Source organism: Trachurus trachurus, assembly GCF_905171665.1.
Source record: "Trachurus trachurus genome assembly, chromosome: 17".
NCBI classification, from domain to species: domain Eukaryota; kingdom Metazoa; phylum Chordata; class Actinopteri; order Carangiformes; family Carangidae; genus Trachurus; species Trachurus trachurus.
In genome coordinates this window covers 32,660,908-32,676,639 of record NC_139900.1, presented here as the reverse complement: position 1 = coordinate 32,676,639, position 15,732 = coordinate 32,660,908, and the positions used below count along the sequence as shown (strand labels likewise).

At 41.8% G+C, this 15,732-nt stretch overlaps 1 protein-coding gene across 2 annotated transcripts; it reads right to left on the bottom strand.

Annotated features, from left to right (window-relative positions):
* Window positions 1-6,121: 6,121 nt before the first annotated feature.
* Window positions 6,122-13,513, bottom strand: ccl20a.3 (chemokine (C-C motif) ligand 20a, duplicate 3). 2 transcript variants are annotated; one of them, XM_083991604.1, is made up of 4 exons: window positions 13,384-13,507; window positions 12,928-13,036; window positions 12,762-12,836; window positions 6,122-6,338 (listed from the first exon to the last, which is right to left on the bottom strand). In XM_083991604.1, the coding sequence occupies exons 1-4, from the start codon at window positions 13,457-13,459 to the stop codon at window positions 6,206-6,208; spliced, it is 393 nt and encodes a 130-aa protein (XP_083847730.1). In that variant the 5' UTR covers window positions 13,460-13,507; the 3' UTR covers window positions 6,122-6,205. The 2 variants fall into 2 exon arrangements, 1 of the variants encoding a protein (XP_083847730.1); XR_014596106.1 differs by lacking the exon at window positions 6,122-6,338 and adding an exon at window positions 12,476-12,629 and having other exon boundaries at window positions 13,384-13,513.
* Window positions 13,514-15,732: the final 2,219 nt, after the last annotated feature.

Here is a 15,732-nt window from a genome sequence, read left to right as displayed (position 1 = left end):
ACACACACGCACATGCATAGAAGCGACACTCTGTTTCCACTGTACCCAAAGACCAAAGGTCACAATCAACATTCATTGCTGTCGCTGGGTTGGACTGTGTAGAAAAGCTCACTGAACAATGAGTGCAACTGTGGCCCAGATCTGCCTGACTCGCGTCCCAGCCAATCAGCCGACCGGATGTGAAACACTCTGATTTCTTTATTTATATACTTCTTGTTTTTCACTTCTATTTTCTACCAACCCCGGTACTGGGAGTCTTCAGGGGAAGAGAGAAAAAAAAGAGAGAGAGAGAGGGAGATAGAGACACAAATAGACTTCAGGCTGCTTGCTTGTCCTCATCCTCCTCTCCTCTAATTGGTGGTTATGTGTGCAGCAAGGGGGAAGGAAGCGGAGTGAATGTGTAATCATTTGGAGTCTCTTCTCCTTTGGATGTTTCATCCCTCTCTTTTTTGTTTGTCTAATTATATACCGAGCTCACTTAACTCTGTGTTAACTGCACGTCTGTGCTGGCAAGAATCAGCAAGAATGAGCAGCTGACAAAGAGAAAGAGGACAAGTGAAAAAAAAAAAGGTAGAAAGATTATAGCACCAGCAGAATTATTATCTAGTTTTTAGTATATTTTATGTAATATTCTTCCTGGTGCTGCTGCAAGTGTGCCAGGATATAAGCAATTTGCAAATGCAGAAAGAAAATTGTTTTCACCTTTCTAATGGTGGATGTCTCATCTGTGTTTGAGTTTCATGAGACTGTCTGGTTTCCTGTGTGCCACCGAGTGTCTCTGTGTGTGCACGTATGCTATGATCAAGGACCTGTCTGTTGATCTCAGAGTCTGCAATATGTTATTTTCCTTCTATACTAAAGCCTACTCCCTCATGGGAAAATGCAGTCTATAACCTTGTCATCCTTCAGACAGTCTGGGACCGGCCACGCTGCTGCCATTGCTCATTGTGCTCCCTTGTAACAACTCTGACACTGTGCCCTGTATCAGTAATCCATGTAGTGTAAACACACAGCTCAAACACTTGTTATCTATATGTAGGAATGTGTTTTGTGTTCTCATGAAGTGCTGACATTTGCTGTAAGTTTTTATGGCTGATTCATTAAGTAATTCAATAAAGTTAAATCAGGACCCAGGCATTAGTGTGTGCTGTGCTTATTTACCCTGTGAATTACATTTATACATATACAGTATATATAACTCATATTAAGTGATGCTATACCCAAGAAAAACCACCCAACTCCACCTCTCCATAGACTCTATCACCCTTTATCTAACAGTATGTACTCCCTCTGTCATTTAGTAACCATGCCCCATGTCCATGTCCCTCTCTCCCCAGTCTCTCTGTATTATTCATAGAAAAGCACTCTGTGCAGTGGTGCAGAACAGTGGAGGTGATGTAATAGTGGCTGCGAGCGTGGCTCCGGACTGTCATTTGGGATGGACTCATGCGACAGGAGAAAATGCTCAGTTTGTTCAGCTTTGTTGGTGCTGCCAGCAGCTACAGCTGATGGCCAGGGACTGGACATAAAGCACATCTATGAGAAAAAGTGTCATTTTAGCAGCTGAAATTCCTATAATGAAAATTCCAGTGACCTCGAAATCCACTCATGGATAAACTTAAAGTTGTTGAAAGTGAGGGAAATTGTATGGAGATGCAGTTAAAAGTCTACGTCGTTGTGTGATCCAGCGTTGAGCAGTAACGTGCTGTGTGAAAAAATAGTTTCACTCAGTAATGAAACTCATAAAATAACTGAACTGAACTGCTGTTTCACAGCAGCTCATATTTGAAGTGATGCTGCCTCCATCTAGTGGAGGCAGTGTTTCTCTTTTTTCTTTTCTTTTCTTTTTTAAAGCTTAGTGGAATCTGTGATTATTGTGACATAGTAAAATCAACAAGCACACCACCGCAGATATTTTTACCTATTTTCACAACTTATTTTCTTATTTTTTTTTATACAAGTTTCTTTTTTATAACAGCTTTCGTGACCATTGAGCATTTCCTAGAATTGTTTTATATTTAAAAAGAGCTTTTCTTATTTACATATAAAATTATTAGTATGAAAAAAATGAATATGTTCAAAGGACAGAAATGGAATCTAATCATTAATAGATTTAGAGCTACAATTCAAAGACACAAACATGCTACAAATTCAGGAAACTTTATCAACTGGACAACATATGCGCTGCAGAAACTCACCACATCGACGCAAACTCCTAAACATCCTTGTATAATGCACTTGTTATGCTAGTGCTCAGTTTGACCTTCCAGTGTAAATTAAAGCAGGGTCTCAAATCACTGGCTCAGGAGCCAGATAAGAGCCTCAAGACAATTTCATAATGAGGTGATGCAGCCTCCTGCCTGCAAATTAATTAAAAAAACACATTTTCTACATTTTGATTTGTCCTCAGTATGTTTAAGGAAATATTTAATTTCCAGCCTTCATTTTACAGTTACACTGAACAAACTGTACTGAACCGCTCGGCTTTTCAATTTAAACACTTGAGCTATAGCACACACAGCCCTGACAGTTTCCAGATAAAAGCAAGACAATTGATTCATCTTGGTGGAGATGAATGTAGCTGCTTCCTGTCTCATCTGAAAAGCTGTTGTTTCTATACAGCTTAAAGCTGCACTGCTCTCTGCTCCACAGGGGGAGAAGACTCCACTCTGAAGTGATATTGTTGAGATCTATTTAAAGTTAAGCCTATAACTTTCAACTTTTTAAATAACACACTCAGACTTTTTGCGAATGAGAAGTTGAAATCATAAGCAGCAATTTCATGCACTGAACACGTAAACTGAAGGCAGACATTACTGTGTAACTGACACCAGAGTGAGTTTGCTATTTTCAATGACTCTTCTCTGTGGTTGTTTCTGTTATCATCACTCCATAACTGTCCCATGTGGTGACAGCCATTGTCTTGCTAAACTGTGAAAGGAAGGGAACAGTGAACTTTTTCATTGATGGAGATGTGATTGACTCATGTCCACGATTATGGGTGTTTATTGTTAATTTTAGGCAGAACTATGAGCATTTACATTACCAAATGTCATGGTGGTAGTAAAATATAACATCTTGAATTTTTCGATTTAATTTAACCAAAATAAAGAACCTAATTCAGAATGCTTAATTGTGAGTGTTAATGTGTAAAAAGATATTTTTAAGTAGTAATAGTAGTAGTAGCAGTTCCTGCAGAGTTTATGTTCCTCAATGAAAGGGCACACTTCTGTGGTAGTAATATTACACTATTAGAAATTATACAAAGGCCTTCATTCATGACAGCTGGCGTCAGTGTTTAGAGTGGCCAGCATGGAAATACCTGTTTGGCTGCCTGTTTTGAATAAACAGCTACCGTGACTTCCCATGCATGCTGATGTCGCAGGACTTTCATTACCCTTTGTTAACTATTTGCCAGATTTTGATCATGGGGCATAAAACTTCCAACGCTGGGGTTTTTCACCGTGTGAAAGATAAACACATTGGAGGAGATAACTGTGGTATGCTGTCATGGACTGGCGCACTTGGTTCAACAACATACAGTACACACAGAGGAGTGGTTTATCAAGAAATATAAGATAACAATATTTTTTCAAAGAAAACTTTAATGATTGTATTTTAAAACTTGTACAAAAATACAAAATCTTTCGTACAAAAATACAAAATCTTTCATACAAAAATAAAAAATAATGTAGCTATACTGTACCGCTCTAACAACTGAGCTGATGCCTATTGCATACTGTAACAACACATTGCTTCTATTAACAGCTGTTTTTAAAAGCAGGAGTATGCTGAGTTTTAAAACCATGAAATGTTTGGTGTTGCTCATCGCCGCAGTCTCACCTTCAAAAAGCGGAAGCAGAAAAACCACATCTGCAAAGTTTATGCTTGCTTTTTTGTGCTCCTGTTGTGAATAATTTGAGCTCTAGTCCTGAAGTGATAATAAAAACAAGTCATTATTATTAGCATTACTGCCTTTGTGCAAATACATTTCACAAACTGTAGAATTTTTTGACAGTTATATTATTAAGGGATAATGTCTATAGTTCGGAGGTTGTTATGGAGAAATAAACCCCGACAGGTTGTATGGAACCCTGACGCGAAGCGGAGAGGTTATATACAACATAAAGGGGTTTATTTCTTCACTTCACGTCACTTTATTTTTCTCACGACCACATAAGTGGTATGGAGCACAAACAAACATTAGACAATACAAATAATCAGACATAGCAAGCAGGCAGTGGGGCTGTAGGCCTACAAACTACTTTTCTAGTTTAAACTCTTGTTTAAACTGAGTTTAAACTCTTGTAGATGTCACATGATGTCATACTGCCAAGTTCACATCTCCATGTCTGCAGGAACCAGTCTCTGTTCCATAACAACCGACCAACTATACATTATCCCGCTTATTACACCAGGGTCTCTGCAGGTTTCACCAGCTCAAATTTAAGACTTTTTAAGACCTTTTTAAGACCATTATGGATGAAATTTAAGACCTATCATGACAAATAAAAAACGTACAAAAGAAATGCGGAGTCACAAAACTAGAAATTGATTGCAATATATAAGTTGCGTGTTAGGCTTGTTTGTAGTTGAAAATACATTCAATAAAGCACAATGAAGTGTCGCAGGAGCATCTAAAGTAAACTATTTGGGGGCACAAAAAGAAATTGGGGAGTGAAATTAAAAATGTTTATGTAACACATTATTTATTTAATTCACTGGCAACCAACAGGCTGATGGCTTTAAACCTTGAATAATGTTAAGGGTCACACGTGACCCATTTTTACATTGGAGAACAGTAAAAACACCAACACTTCCCCTTTGGCCTGAAATGTGATGACTTCTAAATGTGACCCAGAATAGACAAACATGGAAATATTTCAACTTCTTTGATCAACAGACACGAGCCACAACCTGTTCTGTATTATGACCAACACAATACTTGACACATGAAGTAAATAAATTGGCTTTTGGTCACCCCTATATATTATGGTATTAAATAATGCTTGAATAAATGTGTACTACCGTATTTTCCGGACTATATGTCGCACCTGAGTATTAGTCGCATCTGCCTAAAAATACGTCATGAAGAGGAAAAAAACATATATAAGTCGCACCGGTTTATAAGTCGCATTTATTTTTCAAACATTTAATTAATAGCCGGGTGTCATATAATGACCAGGCTTTGTTTAAAGGCCGGCACCTATAGCGCGCGCTGCTGTTATGCATGCGCGTTTCTCTGTGGTGTGTAACCTACAGTATGTGTGTGTGAGGATGCGGAGATGAATGAAGGCGATCGTCCCAAGGGGGAGGGGGGGGGCGGCGGTGGTGAATATCGCTCCTTTTTTTTTTTTTTTTACACGTTAGTTTAGGCGGCAGCGCTGGAAACCCTGTGATCAGAAACTCTTTGTGGACTGTCTGTGAAGACGGACGGGAGTGAAGCCGACCTCTCCGGCTTGCACTGTCGGACCTGGCTCTCTGCTCCGTGTCCGGAGCCCAGTCGGGACCGGAGCAGAGACCAAGACTGACCGCAGAGTACGCTGTGAAAATACTCTGAATTGACGGAGTGAAGCGCTACGGCGCAACGGAGACAGGTCAGACAGCGCAGCGAGGAGAACAGCACATGAGGAAGATGAAGATGAGCCACTGAATGAGGAGGGATTTAGAAATAAAAGCCGTGGTTCCCTCTTGTGGTCATAGCGTAGGTTTTTTTTTTTAAATATATAAGTCGCTTTTGAATATAGGTCGCATGGCCAGCCAAACTAGAAAAAAAACGCGACTTATAGTCCGGAAAATACGTATACATCTTTTTATTTAAAAATGCTCGCCCATGCTGGGCATAAGAAAATTTAAGACCTGTCTAAAATTATTTAAGACTTGAACACAATAATTCAACAAATTTAAGACATTTTAAGGCCTAAAATTTAGATTTTCAAATTTTAGACTTTTTTAGACTTTTTAAGACCCCGCGGATACCAACACGGTTTACGAGTAAAATAATTAATTTGAAACATAAAGTTGATCAAAATACGACTTTCATCGATTTATAATTGCATCATTTAGCGAATCTGCAAGACACATCCGCTGTTTTGCTGAGCTTTGCTGATAATCAATCAGTGGATCGATGGATTACCATACACAGGTAACGATGTGTGTATTGTGTGTAATCGTATCGTCATAAACAAGAGATTAACTTTCCTGTTTACGGGGTGCTTATGTGTCGTGGAGTTGCAGTGCCACCGAGACGAGAGCAGAGCTGTGGCACCGGGTCAGTGGCTCTGATGAGGGTTTGGTTTTCAGCCAATGGACGGTTGTGGATGAGAGAGGCTCTCTTCCTGTAACAAGTTACAAGTCATTTATCTAACATTATTAGTCCGAAGCTGAGTACTACAACAGCACTCCCTCTCGTGTGATATTGCTTAAATATTTCAACACTTTCTTTGAGAAATCTTACCTCATGATGATGACATATTCTATCACCCATTTCAAAGCAGGACTGGTGCAAACTGGTTTGGTGTTTGTGTGAAAACTATAGAATGGAGAAAAAAAGAAGAAGAAGAAAATCAGTAGGCTACCACTAGGTAATGGAACAAGAGCAGGTGATGAACATCATTTTATTGACACTTACATTATTGCATTGAAGGGGCACAGCTCTGTGGCAATTTGGATCGAGTACCCCCGGATTTGATCAAGTTGTATTTTTCTTGTTGAGTACCCTGAACAGCATCCACGAGGAACTGTGAAACGAGAGAAAAGACAATCTGATCAAACTGTGGAAAAGAAGAAGTATCTATAACTTTGTGTTTAATAATCTGGAAAGTAAAAAACAAACAAACTGAATAACAATTAAAAACAGAGAGAGATGGAGACGGAGACAAGGTAGACGAGGTAACCTGATGCTTACTTGCAGATGTGTTTGTCACCAGCAGACAAACAGTGAGGAGTGTGATCACCATCACTGTCACTTTGATTGACACCATCTCTTCGTTCGTATGTTGGCAGCAGTGACTCTGAGTTGAGCTGATGTCTTGTCTGGCAAAGAGATGGTATCAGCAGCCTTTTATACAATCCTCAGTGAAACAGGAAACTTACAGAAAGATAAGCTCAGCCCCCATCAAAAGTATCACACCACCACAGAAATTGCCGGTAACACTACATAACTTAGACTTAGAGCGTACCTACTGCTCTCTTTCCGCGTAGGTTGCCCCTTATTTCACACAAGTAACTGCGGCTCACTTCCCCCCCTGTTTCCCCCGTGCATTTACTGTGTAACTAGGCTGCGTCTTAGCGCGTAACTCTGGTTAACTTACATCCTGCTTTACACCATCTTCCACACAAGTACAGAGTAACTCTCGCTCACTTCCATCACGTTTTTACAGTATAACGTATTAGCACGCAACTCCTGTCCTACTTTACACCACAGTAACTCTCGCTCACCCCGCCACTAATTTCCCTGCATTTTACAGGCTGTGTCTTAGAGCGTAACTCCCGTACAATTACGTGCTACTTTGCCCGTACTTCCTGGTCATTTCCCACCAATGATTTTAACCAATATTAGAAATGCCACAGGCTCTGGAAGGTCTGGACCGTCATGGTCTCAGCCGGCACCAACTCCAGAGGCCTCAACATGGGGTCAAGGGGATCTCAGACTCACGTTGGAGGATTCCCGGCGGCATAGGTACCCCCAACGGGGCAGAAGGGGAGGACCACCTGCCAAGGCTGAGGGGTCCTCCGAGCGTCCTCCAAGGTCCTGACAATTACCAGGCCCTGGCCAACCAGTCTCCTCCGTCTGCCTTTTGGGGTATGGTCCTGCCCTCGAGGTGGGCGACGGTTGCACTGCCCCTGGAGGGGCAGCAAGCTTTCAGGACTTGCCTCGCCCTTTTCCAGTTGCTCGCTCTGGTCGACTAGGGACTCTGCCTTTGTCTTGTGGTGGAGGGACCACCATGGGTCCCATGGTATGGGCGACCCCTCTCACCTTCTCGCACATGCGGCCCGTGCAGAGATGTCTGCTGGGCTTGAATTTGTGCCCGATGTTCCAAACACAGATGCATCCTCTTTTGGGTGTGGCGCCGTTCACGAAGGCTACAGTATCAATGGTGTCTGGACCAACCAGTGGCTGGATCAACACATGACTGTCCTGGAGCTGGAGGGGGTTCTCTTCGCGGCCCTGAGCTGCAAACACCCCCAGCGGGCGGCGGTGGTCCGGTCACACCAGGGGCCTCAATTTATCAAAAAGGGTGTAAAACTGCTACTAAATTTTTGCGTACACCCAAAATATTTACACCTTTTTCAGATCTATCAAACTGTGCGTACGCACAACTCTCCGCAATTTCTCTTTGATAAATCACACCGGACCCAAGAATGGTGCACACGTGAACACACCTCTTACTCCACCCCCAGAACGCCTATACACAACCATATATGGTCTGCACGTGCATATTAAGTAGCCATGTGCGCTCTGTGGAGCGGCTACAAAGTGACAACAAAGACAACGGGCGGGGGAAGGAGCGGAACTTCTCCAAAAGCGAGAGACACGGCGACATGGGGCAATAACTCAGTCAGAAAAATGATCTTGCATTTTAATAAGCTACAATAAAAACAAAAACCTCCCAAATCTCAACAAAAGGGAGCAGAAAGAATAATAATCTTATGTAGCCTAATCTGCCCCTTTATCCCAGAAAATCTTTTTTTTTTTTTACCTAGATGTTAAAACAATGTAAGGCAGGATTTCCACGATAGTTACCATTACTTTGCATGGCTTTCCACTACACAGTTACAGCTCTACTGGACTCGGTTTAGGTCATTTTCCATTACAGCTGAGTCCTTCATATTCCTCAGGGCCGCGTTGTCTCGCTCTTTATTCTCTCCTCTCGTCAGCTCCAAACTCACGTGCACCTCGTTAACTCAGGTGACAGAATAATAACAGTCCAGGCTGCAGATCAGTGTGCGCTGCTGCCGGTGTGTTTTTAAACTTGGCGGGTTTGATCCTTGTCGGACTTCACACTAGAGTGTGTAAAAGCAAAAAAGCAAAATCCTCAATCCACTCTGTTTATCAATTAACATAGAGCCTAGTGTTATTATAGAGCGAGTTGGATTACCAGCAGCAATGGTCCACCACTACCACTAGCCTATTACTTCAAAAAATCCTACTGTGCTTTTCTAAATGTAGGCTACTCTGCGCTCCTCTCTCCCTCTCACACTGCAGTTCTCTGACTCAGCAACGGTGTCGCCAATTCCTCCTGTTCCTCAAAAAAGGTGTAAATCACGGTACGCCAGGGTCAAAATGGGTGTAAATGTCCGCACTTTTTCCCGTCAGGTTTTGGCTTGATAGATCCCAAATTTGTCGGAGAAAAGTGCGTACGCACAAAACGGGGGGGAAAGGGTGTAAAAAAAAGGTGTATCCACAATGATAAATGAGGCCCCTGGTGTGACAGGGTACGCCGCTGCTGCCCGCAGCCCTTTGCGGGGTCATTGCTTGTCGAGACTGGGGTGCCTGTTCCGTCAGGGGTCCTTGGGTTAGTCTTGCATCTTGCGGGCTTCCATGGCAGCCCTTTCCCTCTCAGGGTTGGCCCTAGCGCCTTGCGGGGCCTTCTCCTGTGAATTGTATATATTGTATATTTGTACATAGTTCGTGTGTTGCACATTGTGGTGTGGGATTGTGACTGCACCATCTCCTCATAGCGGTGTCTTAAGCCAGGAACACACCGCCACGACGCTTCCCGACGCGTCCCGACGCCGACGGCTTTGGCCGACGAGTCTGTCGCCTCTCGTTGGGAGAAAGGAAAAAGTGAAACACACTGCCCCGACTGCCGACCAGAGCGACTGAGTGGCGAGGACTCCCCCATAGAAATACAGACCAATACAGACCAGGGGCAGCTCTGCTCACTGTTCATTCAAACAAACTAATGCCACTGCCACAGTTAATTTCATCAATGAGACCAACATTTATCTCCCCAAAACAATTTAACCAGCCACGTTTTAACAGCGCTAAAGCCGAAATTAAAACAGTTTTTAGCAGCTTACTGCTGTGGCTCGGTTGCTGCGAATTGGCGATAGCCGATGCTAATTTCTGTTAGCCCGTCTATGGTGTTTTACATTACACGTTAGCATTAAGCTAGCGGGCTTTATATGCTTAGTTGTGAGCTGTGTGTGTTTTGAACGTTGTTTCAAACTATGTGGGTTTGATTGAAAATCTTTGATGTTTAAATATATATATATTGCCGCTTAATATATTGCTTTACTCCTCTTTTTATTTTGTAGGCCTATACCATTTTTACTGTAGCACAGGCTAGGACACCGTTTGTTTACTGTGGTCACTTCCGTCCCTCCCACACACCGCGCTGATTCGCTTAGGGCACCGGCAATCAGAATCGCCATAGCTAGCACACAGCCAATCAGAGTACCCGACGAGTCTACTCTCCCGACGGCCGACGAGTCCCGACTGAGCATGTTCAATCGGCCCCGACGAGATCCGACAAGACCCGAGGCTCCCCGACGGAGAGGAACACACCAAACAGACGAGCTGCCGACGCCGTCCGACGAGGCCAGACGCCCGACGGTCGGCTCGGTGTGTCCCTGGCTTTAAAGGTCTACCCCATAGGGAATATGTAACTGAGTGGAGAGATAATTGTCCCGAAAAAAATTAAATAAGTCTATATTTTAAGCTTGTTTGTAGCGGAAGCTTCTCGAAGCTCCTCTTCCTGGTCCGTCCAAATCTCGCGTGATTTGCGCCGGCGTCAGTGCGGTTACTGCGAATCACGCGAGATTTGGACGGACCAGGAAGAGGAGCTTCGAGAAGCTTCCGCTACAAACAAGCTTAAAATATAGACTTATTTAATTTTTTTCGGGACAATTACGCAATTTGGGGCTTCAGCACAAGACGGACATTACATACGAGCATCATGGAGGTATTTGGATGTTTTTTTGTGTGTGTTTTTTTACGAAGAGCTCTGGTGTCCCTTTGCAACCGTTGCATTGAAATTCACTGCTACGCCGAGACCCCCTGTAACTCAGAGAAGGGACGGTGGACTCTGATAATTCTTCCAGCCCTTAGTCAACATGAGGGTGAGTAGATAATGAGCGAAATATCATTCTAGGGTGAACTATCCCTTTAAGTTATGTTACATGAATATAACCCCAGATCTGACTTCACTGTGAGGTCAAAGTGAAGAATGTCCTGAAAGCTCATCAACTCCGATAGGCCTATATCAATAGATGATTGAATATCAACAGTTTTAAAACATTAAATACATAATATACAGCAGGACAATATCAGTCATAATGAATTTGAAAAACAGCATGGAACAATGAGTAAAAACCTGTGTAAAATTACAACATTTCTTCAGAACTTGTACTTTTAAAAACACAATAAGCCTATGTTTTTAAAAGTAGCCTACAAGTTCTGAAGAAATATGTTGTAATCATACACAGGTTCTCCTGATTGTTTGTTCCATGCTGTTATTAAATTGCTGAAATATAATCGGTTCAACGGTAAAAATATGGGTCCCTTAAGAAAAAGGTTGGGAACCACTGGTCTAGAGCATGGCTACCAGACCCGAGCCCGTGGGTAACCCGAGGCCTGATCATCCGTCCGCAGTCGGCAGGGGAGCCCAGATGCAGGTTGGATGCAGCTGCCCTCTGGTGTCGCTGGGCACGTCTCTCGGTCCTTCTCTGCTGGTTCCTGTCGTGTATGAGTGGCACACACACACACACACACACACACACACACACACACACACACACACACACACACACACACACACACACACACACTCACACACGGCCGTGTCCATCTCTCTCTCTCTCTCTCTCTTTCTCTACCGAGTCGTCTCACTTCCGAGCCGCTTGACGAGCGTTGCGCTGTTAAATGTCATTGAAAATGACGTGCATTTTGCATAATAACACTTCGGGTAACGGGTCGAGTCGGGCCTGGTTTTTAATTTGTTAATTCGGGCTCGGTTCGGGTCGGGTTTGAGAGTCTCGGGCTCGGGCCGGGTACGGGCTAGATTTCCAGGCCCGTGCAGCCCTCTAGCGGGGTCATATCCCATACATATGGAATATGTAACTGAGTGGAGAGATAGTCTCTCACTCAGAGAACCAAGGTTACAATGATGTGATGATTTTGATCATAGGGCATAAAACTTCCAACGCTGGGGTTTTTCACCATGTGAAAGATAAACACATTAGAGATAACTGTGGTATGTTGTCATGGACTGGCGCACTTGGTTCAACAACATACACACAGAGTGGTTTATCAAGAAATATAAGATAACAATATTTTATTTTTTCAAAGAAAACTTTAATGATTGTATTTTAAAACTTGTACAAAAATACAAAATCTTTCATACAAAAAATAAAAAATAATGTAGCTATACCACTCTAACAACTGAGCTGATGACTATATTGCATAACAACACATTGCTTCTATTAACAGCTGTTTTTAAAAACAGGAGTATGCTGAGTTTTAAAACCATGAAATATCACTTGAAACATCACATTACAATGGAAAATAGTTTGTTGCTCATCGCCGCAGTCTCGCCTTCAAAAAGCTGAAGCAGAAAAACTTCATCTTCAAAGTTTATGCTCGCTTTTTTGTGATCCTGTTGTGAATCATTTGAACTCTATTCCTGAAATGATAATAAAAACAAGCCATTATTATTAGCATTACTGCTTTTGTGCAAATACATTTCACAAACTGTAGAATTTTCTGACAGTTATATTATATGTAATATTTCAACACTTTCTTTGAGAAATCTTACCTCATGATGTTGACATATTCTATCACCCATTTCAAAGCAGGATTGGTGCAAACTGGTTTGGTGTTTGTGTGAAAACTATAGAATGAAAAAAAAAACGTTTGGTTATCAGTACCACTAAAGTAATGGAACAAGAGCAGGTGATGAACATCATTTTATTGACACTTACATTATTGCATTGAAGGGGCACAGCTCTGTGGCAATTTGGATCGAGTACCCCCGGATTTGATCAAGTTGTATTTTTCTTGTTGAGTACCCAGGACAGCATCCACGAGGAACTGTGAAACGAGAGAAAAGACAATCCGATCAAACAGTGGAAAAGAAAAAGTATCTATAACTTTGTGTTTAATAATCTGGAAAGTGAACGGAGAAAAAAGGAGTCGCTCGACTCGTAACCTCGATGTAGAAAAATATAGTTTTATTAAAATACAAACGGGACCGACGTTTCGACCTAACCTGGTCTTCCTCAGGGTATGGTGACACAAAACACTAATGAGGAATAAATAGATGCAGGTGTGTGGGACACGAGGGAAAGTAAAAAAAAACAAAAAACAAACAAACTGAATAACAATTAAAAAACAGAGAGAGATGGAGACGGAGACAAGAGAGGTAACCTGATGCTTACCTGCAGATGTGTTTGTCACCAGCAGACAAACAGTGAGGAGTGTGATCACCATCACTGTTGCTTTGATTGACACCATCTCTTCGTTCGTATGTTGGCAGCAGTGACTCTGAGTTGAGCTGATGTCTTGTCTGTCTGCAGGTGGAGTAAAGAGAGTGGCAAAGAGATGGTATCAGCAGCCTTTTATACAATCCTCAGTGAAACAGGAAACTTACAGATGGAAAGATAAGGTCAGCCCCCATCAAAAGTATCACACCACCACAGAAATTCCCCTCATTTTCCCCTAATGACTGAAAATGGGAACAAGGGGCAAAAGAGACCAATCACATACAGTATATCAAATAAAGTGAAAAACTCCAAGGGCAAAGAAATGATGTCACACAACAAATTTAGGAAGTCAAATCCAAGATCATGTTGCAAGCAGGGATTAACAACAACAATGTTTCTGCGTTAGAGTTTAAATAAAGAATAGAACCAGATGAGAAAAGAGAGAGCAGGAACTTACAATGACTTGGTATCCTCACCAAATACGAAAAAAATAAATATAGGTGTTATAGGTGCTGGTTCACTCAAATTAGGTCTTCTCGTACCACACCTTCAGTAATAACAAAAGGTCCTGTAGAACCAGTGCAGCATGGGAAGTTACAAAGGTGTGTCGATGACTCTCACCATGCACAAAATACTGTTAAAGACAGAAGATGATTAACAGAACCAAACTGTTTGACATTTTGAAGACTTCAGAGAGGGTGGAAGTGAAGGTTCACTGGAGACCTAATTATGCTCCTGGCTTGATGTGGGCTACGACAAGTGGGTTGCTTTAAGGGTGCACATGGTTCTTTTCTAGGTCAGAGGAACTCTTACAAGTTGCTCAAGCCCCGTGCATCTGGGGGGGAAAGTGCATTGTTACCACTAAAATAGGTCATGATAGAAAATTGTTGATCATGAACTTTCCACCAAAACCACACAACGATTGAGTTACGCGTTACCTATTTCCTGTGACATGCTTTTTTGATATCAATATTGTAATGCTGAGAGAACATTATAACTTAATCGCTGTCTCTTCTCAACAATCACTGCAGAGTAGAGATGATATACTAACTTTTCTTCATCTCATCTCATCATGAACTGGTTCTAATGGCAAGGGCAGATCTGACCACAGGGATACTCATTTCTTTCTTACATTTATTGACAATTCATCCCACAAATACCAGTGCCTTTATAGTCCAACGATCTCACCTTCTCTGACACATTCTGATACAGTGAGGCAAAATTTTCCCTACGCGGTTTAAAGAGTCTTTTTTAATATGGTACTCATGTTCCCACGCACAACAAATGAACCTCTCCGTTAGTAAAAAGAGTATTTTAAGAAACAAGGTTAAACAAGGTTTCTGTTAGATCAAGACATGAAGTGACATATAAGCAGAGAGGGCACTGTAGGCCCAGGCCCACTCTCTGTCAGGCTTTTACTCACAGCCCACTCCAAACACGTGAGAAGAACTTTAATCTGAGATTATCAAAACGTGTCAAAATTTGGTAGAAGATGCTGAAAAAACTCAAATGAGCCCGCTATGAGCCCTTTGCTCGTGCAGGATTGTGAGGTTTCAGGACCTGTGAAGTATTGCTGAAAAGATAAATTCTTCTGAGTCAGAGCTGGTACTGTATACTGTAGATCTTTACGATTCTGTTGTCTTCAAACAGTCCAGCAAGAGTTCAGCCATTACTATTACAGTGTGAGAGGATAATTAGTTTCCTTTGAAAAGATCCAATCAGTTTTTATCCCAAACCACAGCTGATTTGCTGATTACCTCAACCAGTCTGATCAACAATGAATTGATTTGAGTTTAGTGGTCAAACGTCAAAGTCAAAGTTGGCACAACCTCACAAAATGCTGAAATCACTGAAATACCTTCACAGATTTTTTGAAAATTGGTTTTGAGGTGCTCAGTGGTCGAGTGGTACCTAGTTTTTATAATTGCTGGCGTTTTGTGATGTGGACAGCAAAGTAAGAATTTCATTGTCAGGGAAACTCACCTTTCCACTGTACAAATGACAATAAACACGTTTGACTTTTTTGACTTGACTTGACTGTGCTGATCTGCACAGTGTGTCATTCCCCGAGTCTCTCTCCACTATCTATCTATCTATCTATCTATCTATCTATCTATCTATCTATCTATCTATCTATCTATCTATCTATCTATCTATCTATCTATCTATCTATCTATCTATCTATCTATCTATCTATCTATACACACACATATAGATTTGAGGCTTAAAGGGATATTTCAACATTTTGACAAATTCGCTCATTGCCATCACCATGCTATGAAATAAGTGAATGTGCAGGTTACA

Excerpts from the sequence above, each read along its gene's own strand:
- ccl20a.3 (XM_083991604.1), bottom strand. The coding sequence starts at position 13,459 with ATGGTGTCAATCAAAGCAACAGTGATGGTGATCACACTCCTCACTGTT. Across the intron at positions 13,037-13,383 it reads GGTGACAAACACATCTGCAG|TTCCTCGTGGATGCTGTCCT; the intron begins GTAAGCATCAGG and ends CTCGTTTCACAG. Across the intron at positions 12,837-12,927 it reads TGCCCCTTCAATGCAATAAT|TTTTCACACAAACACCAAAC; the intron begins GTAAGTGTCAAT and ends TTCATTCTATAG.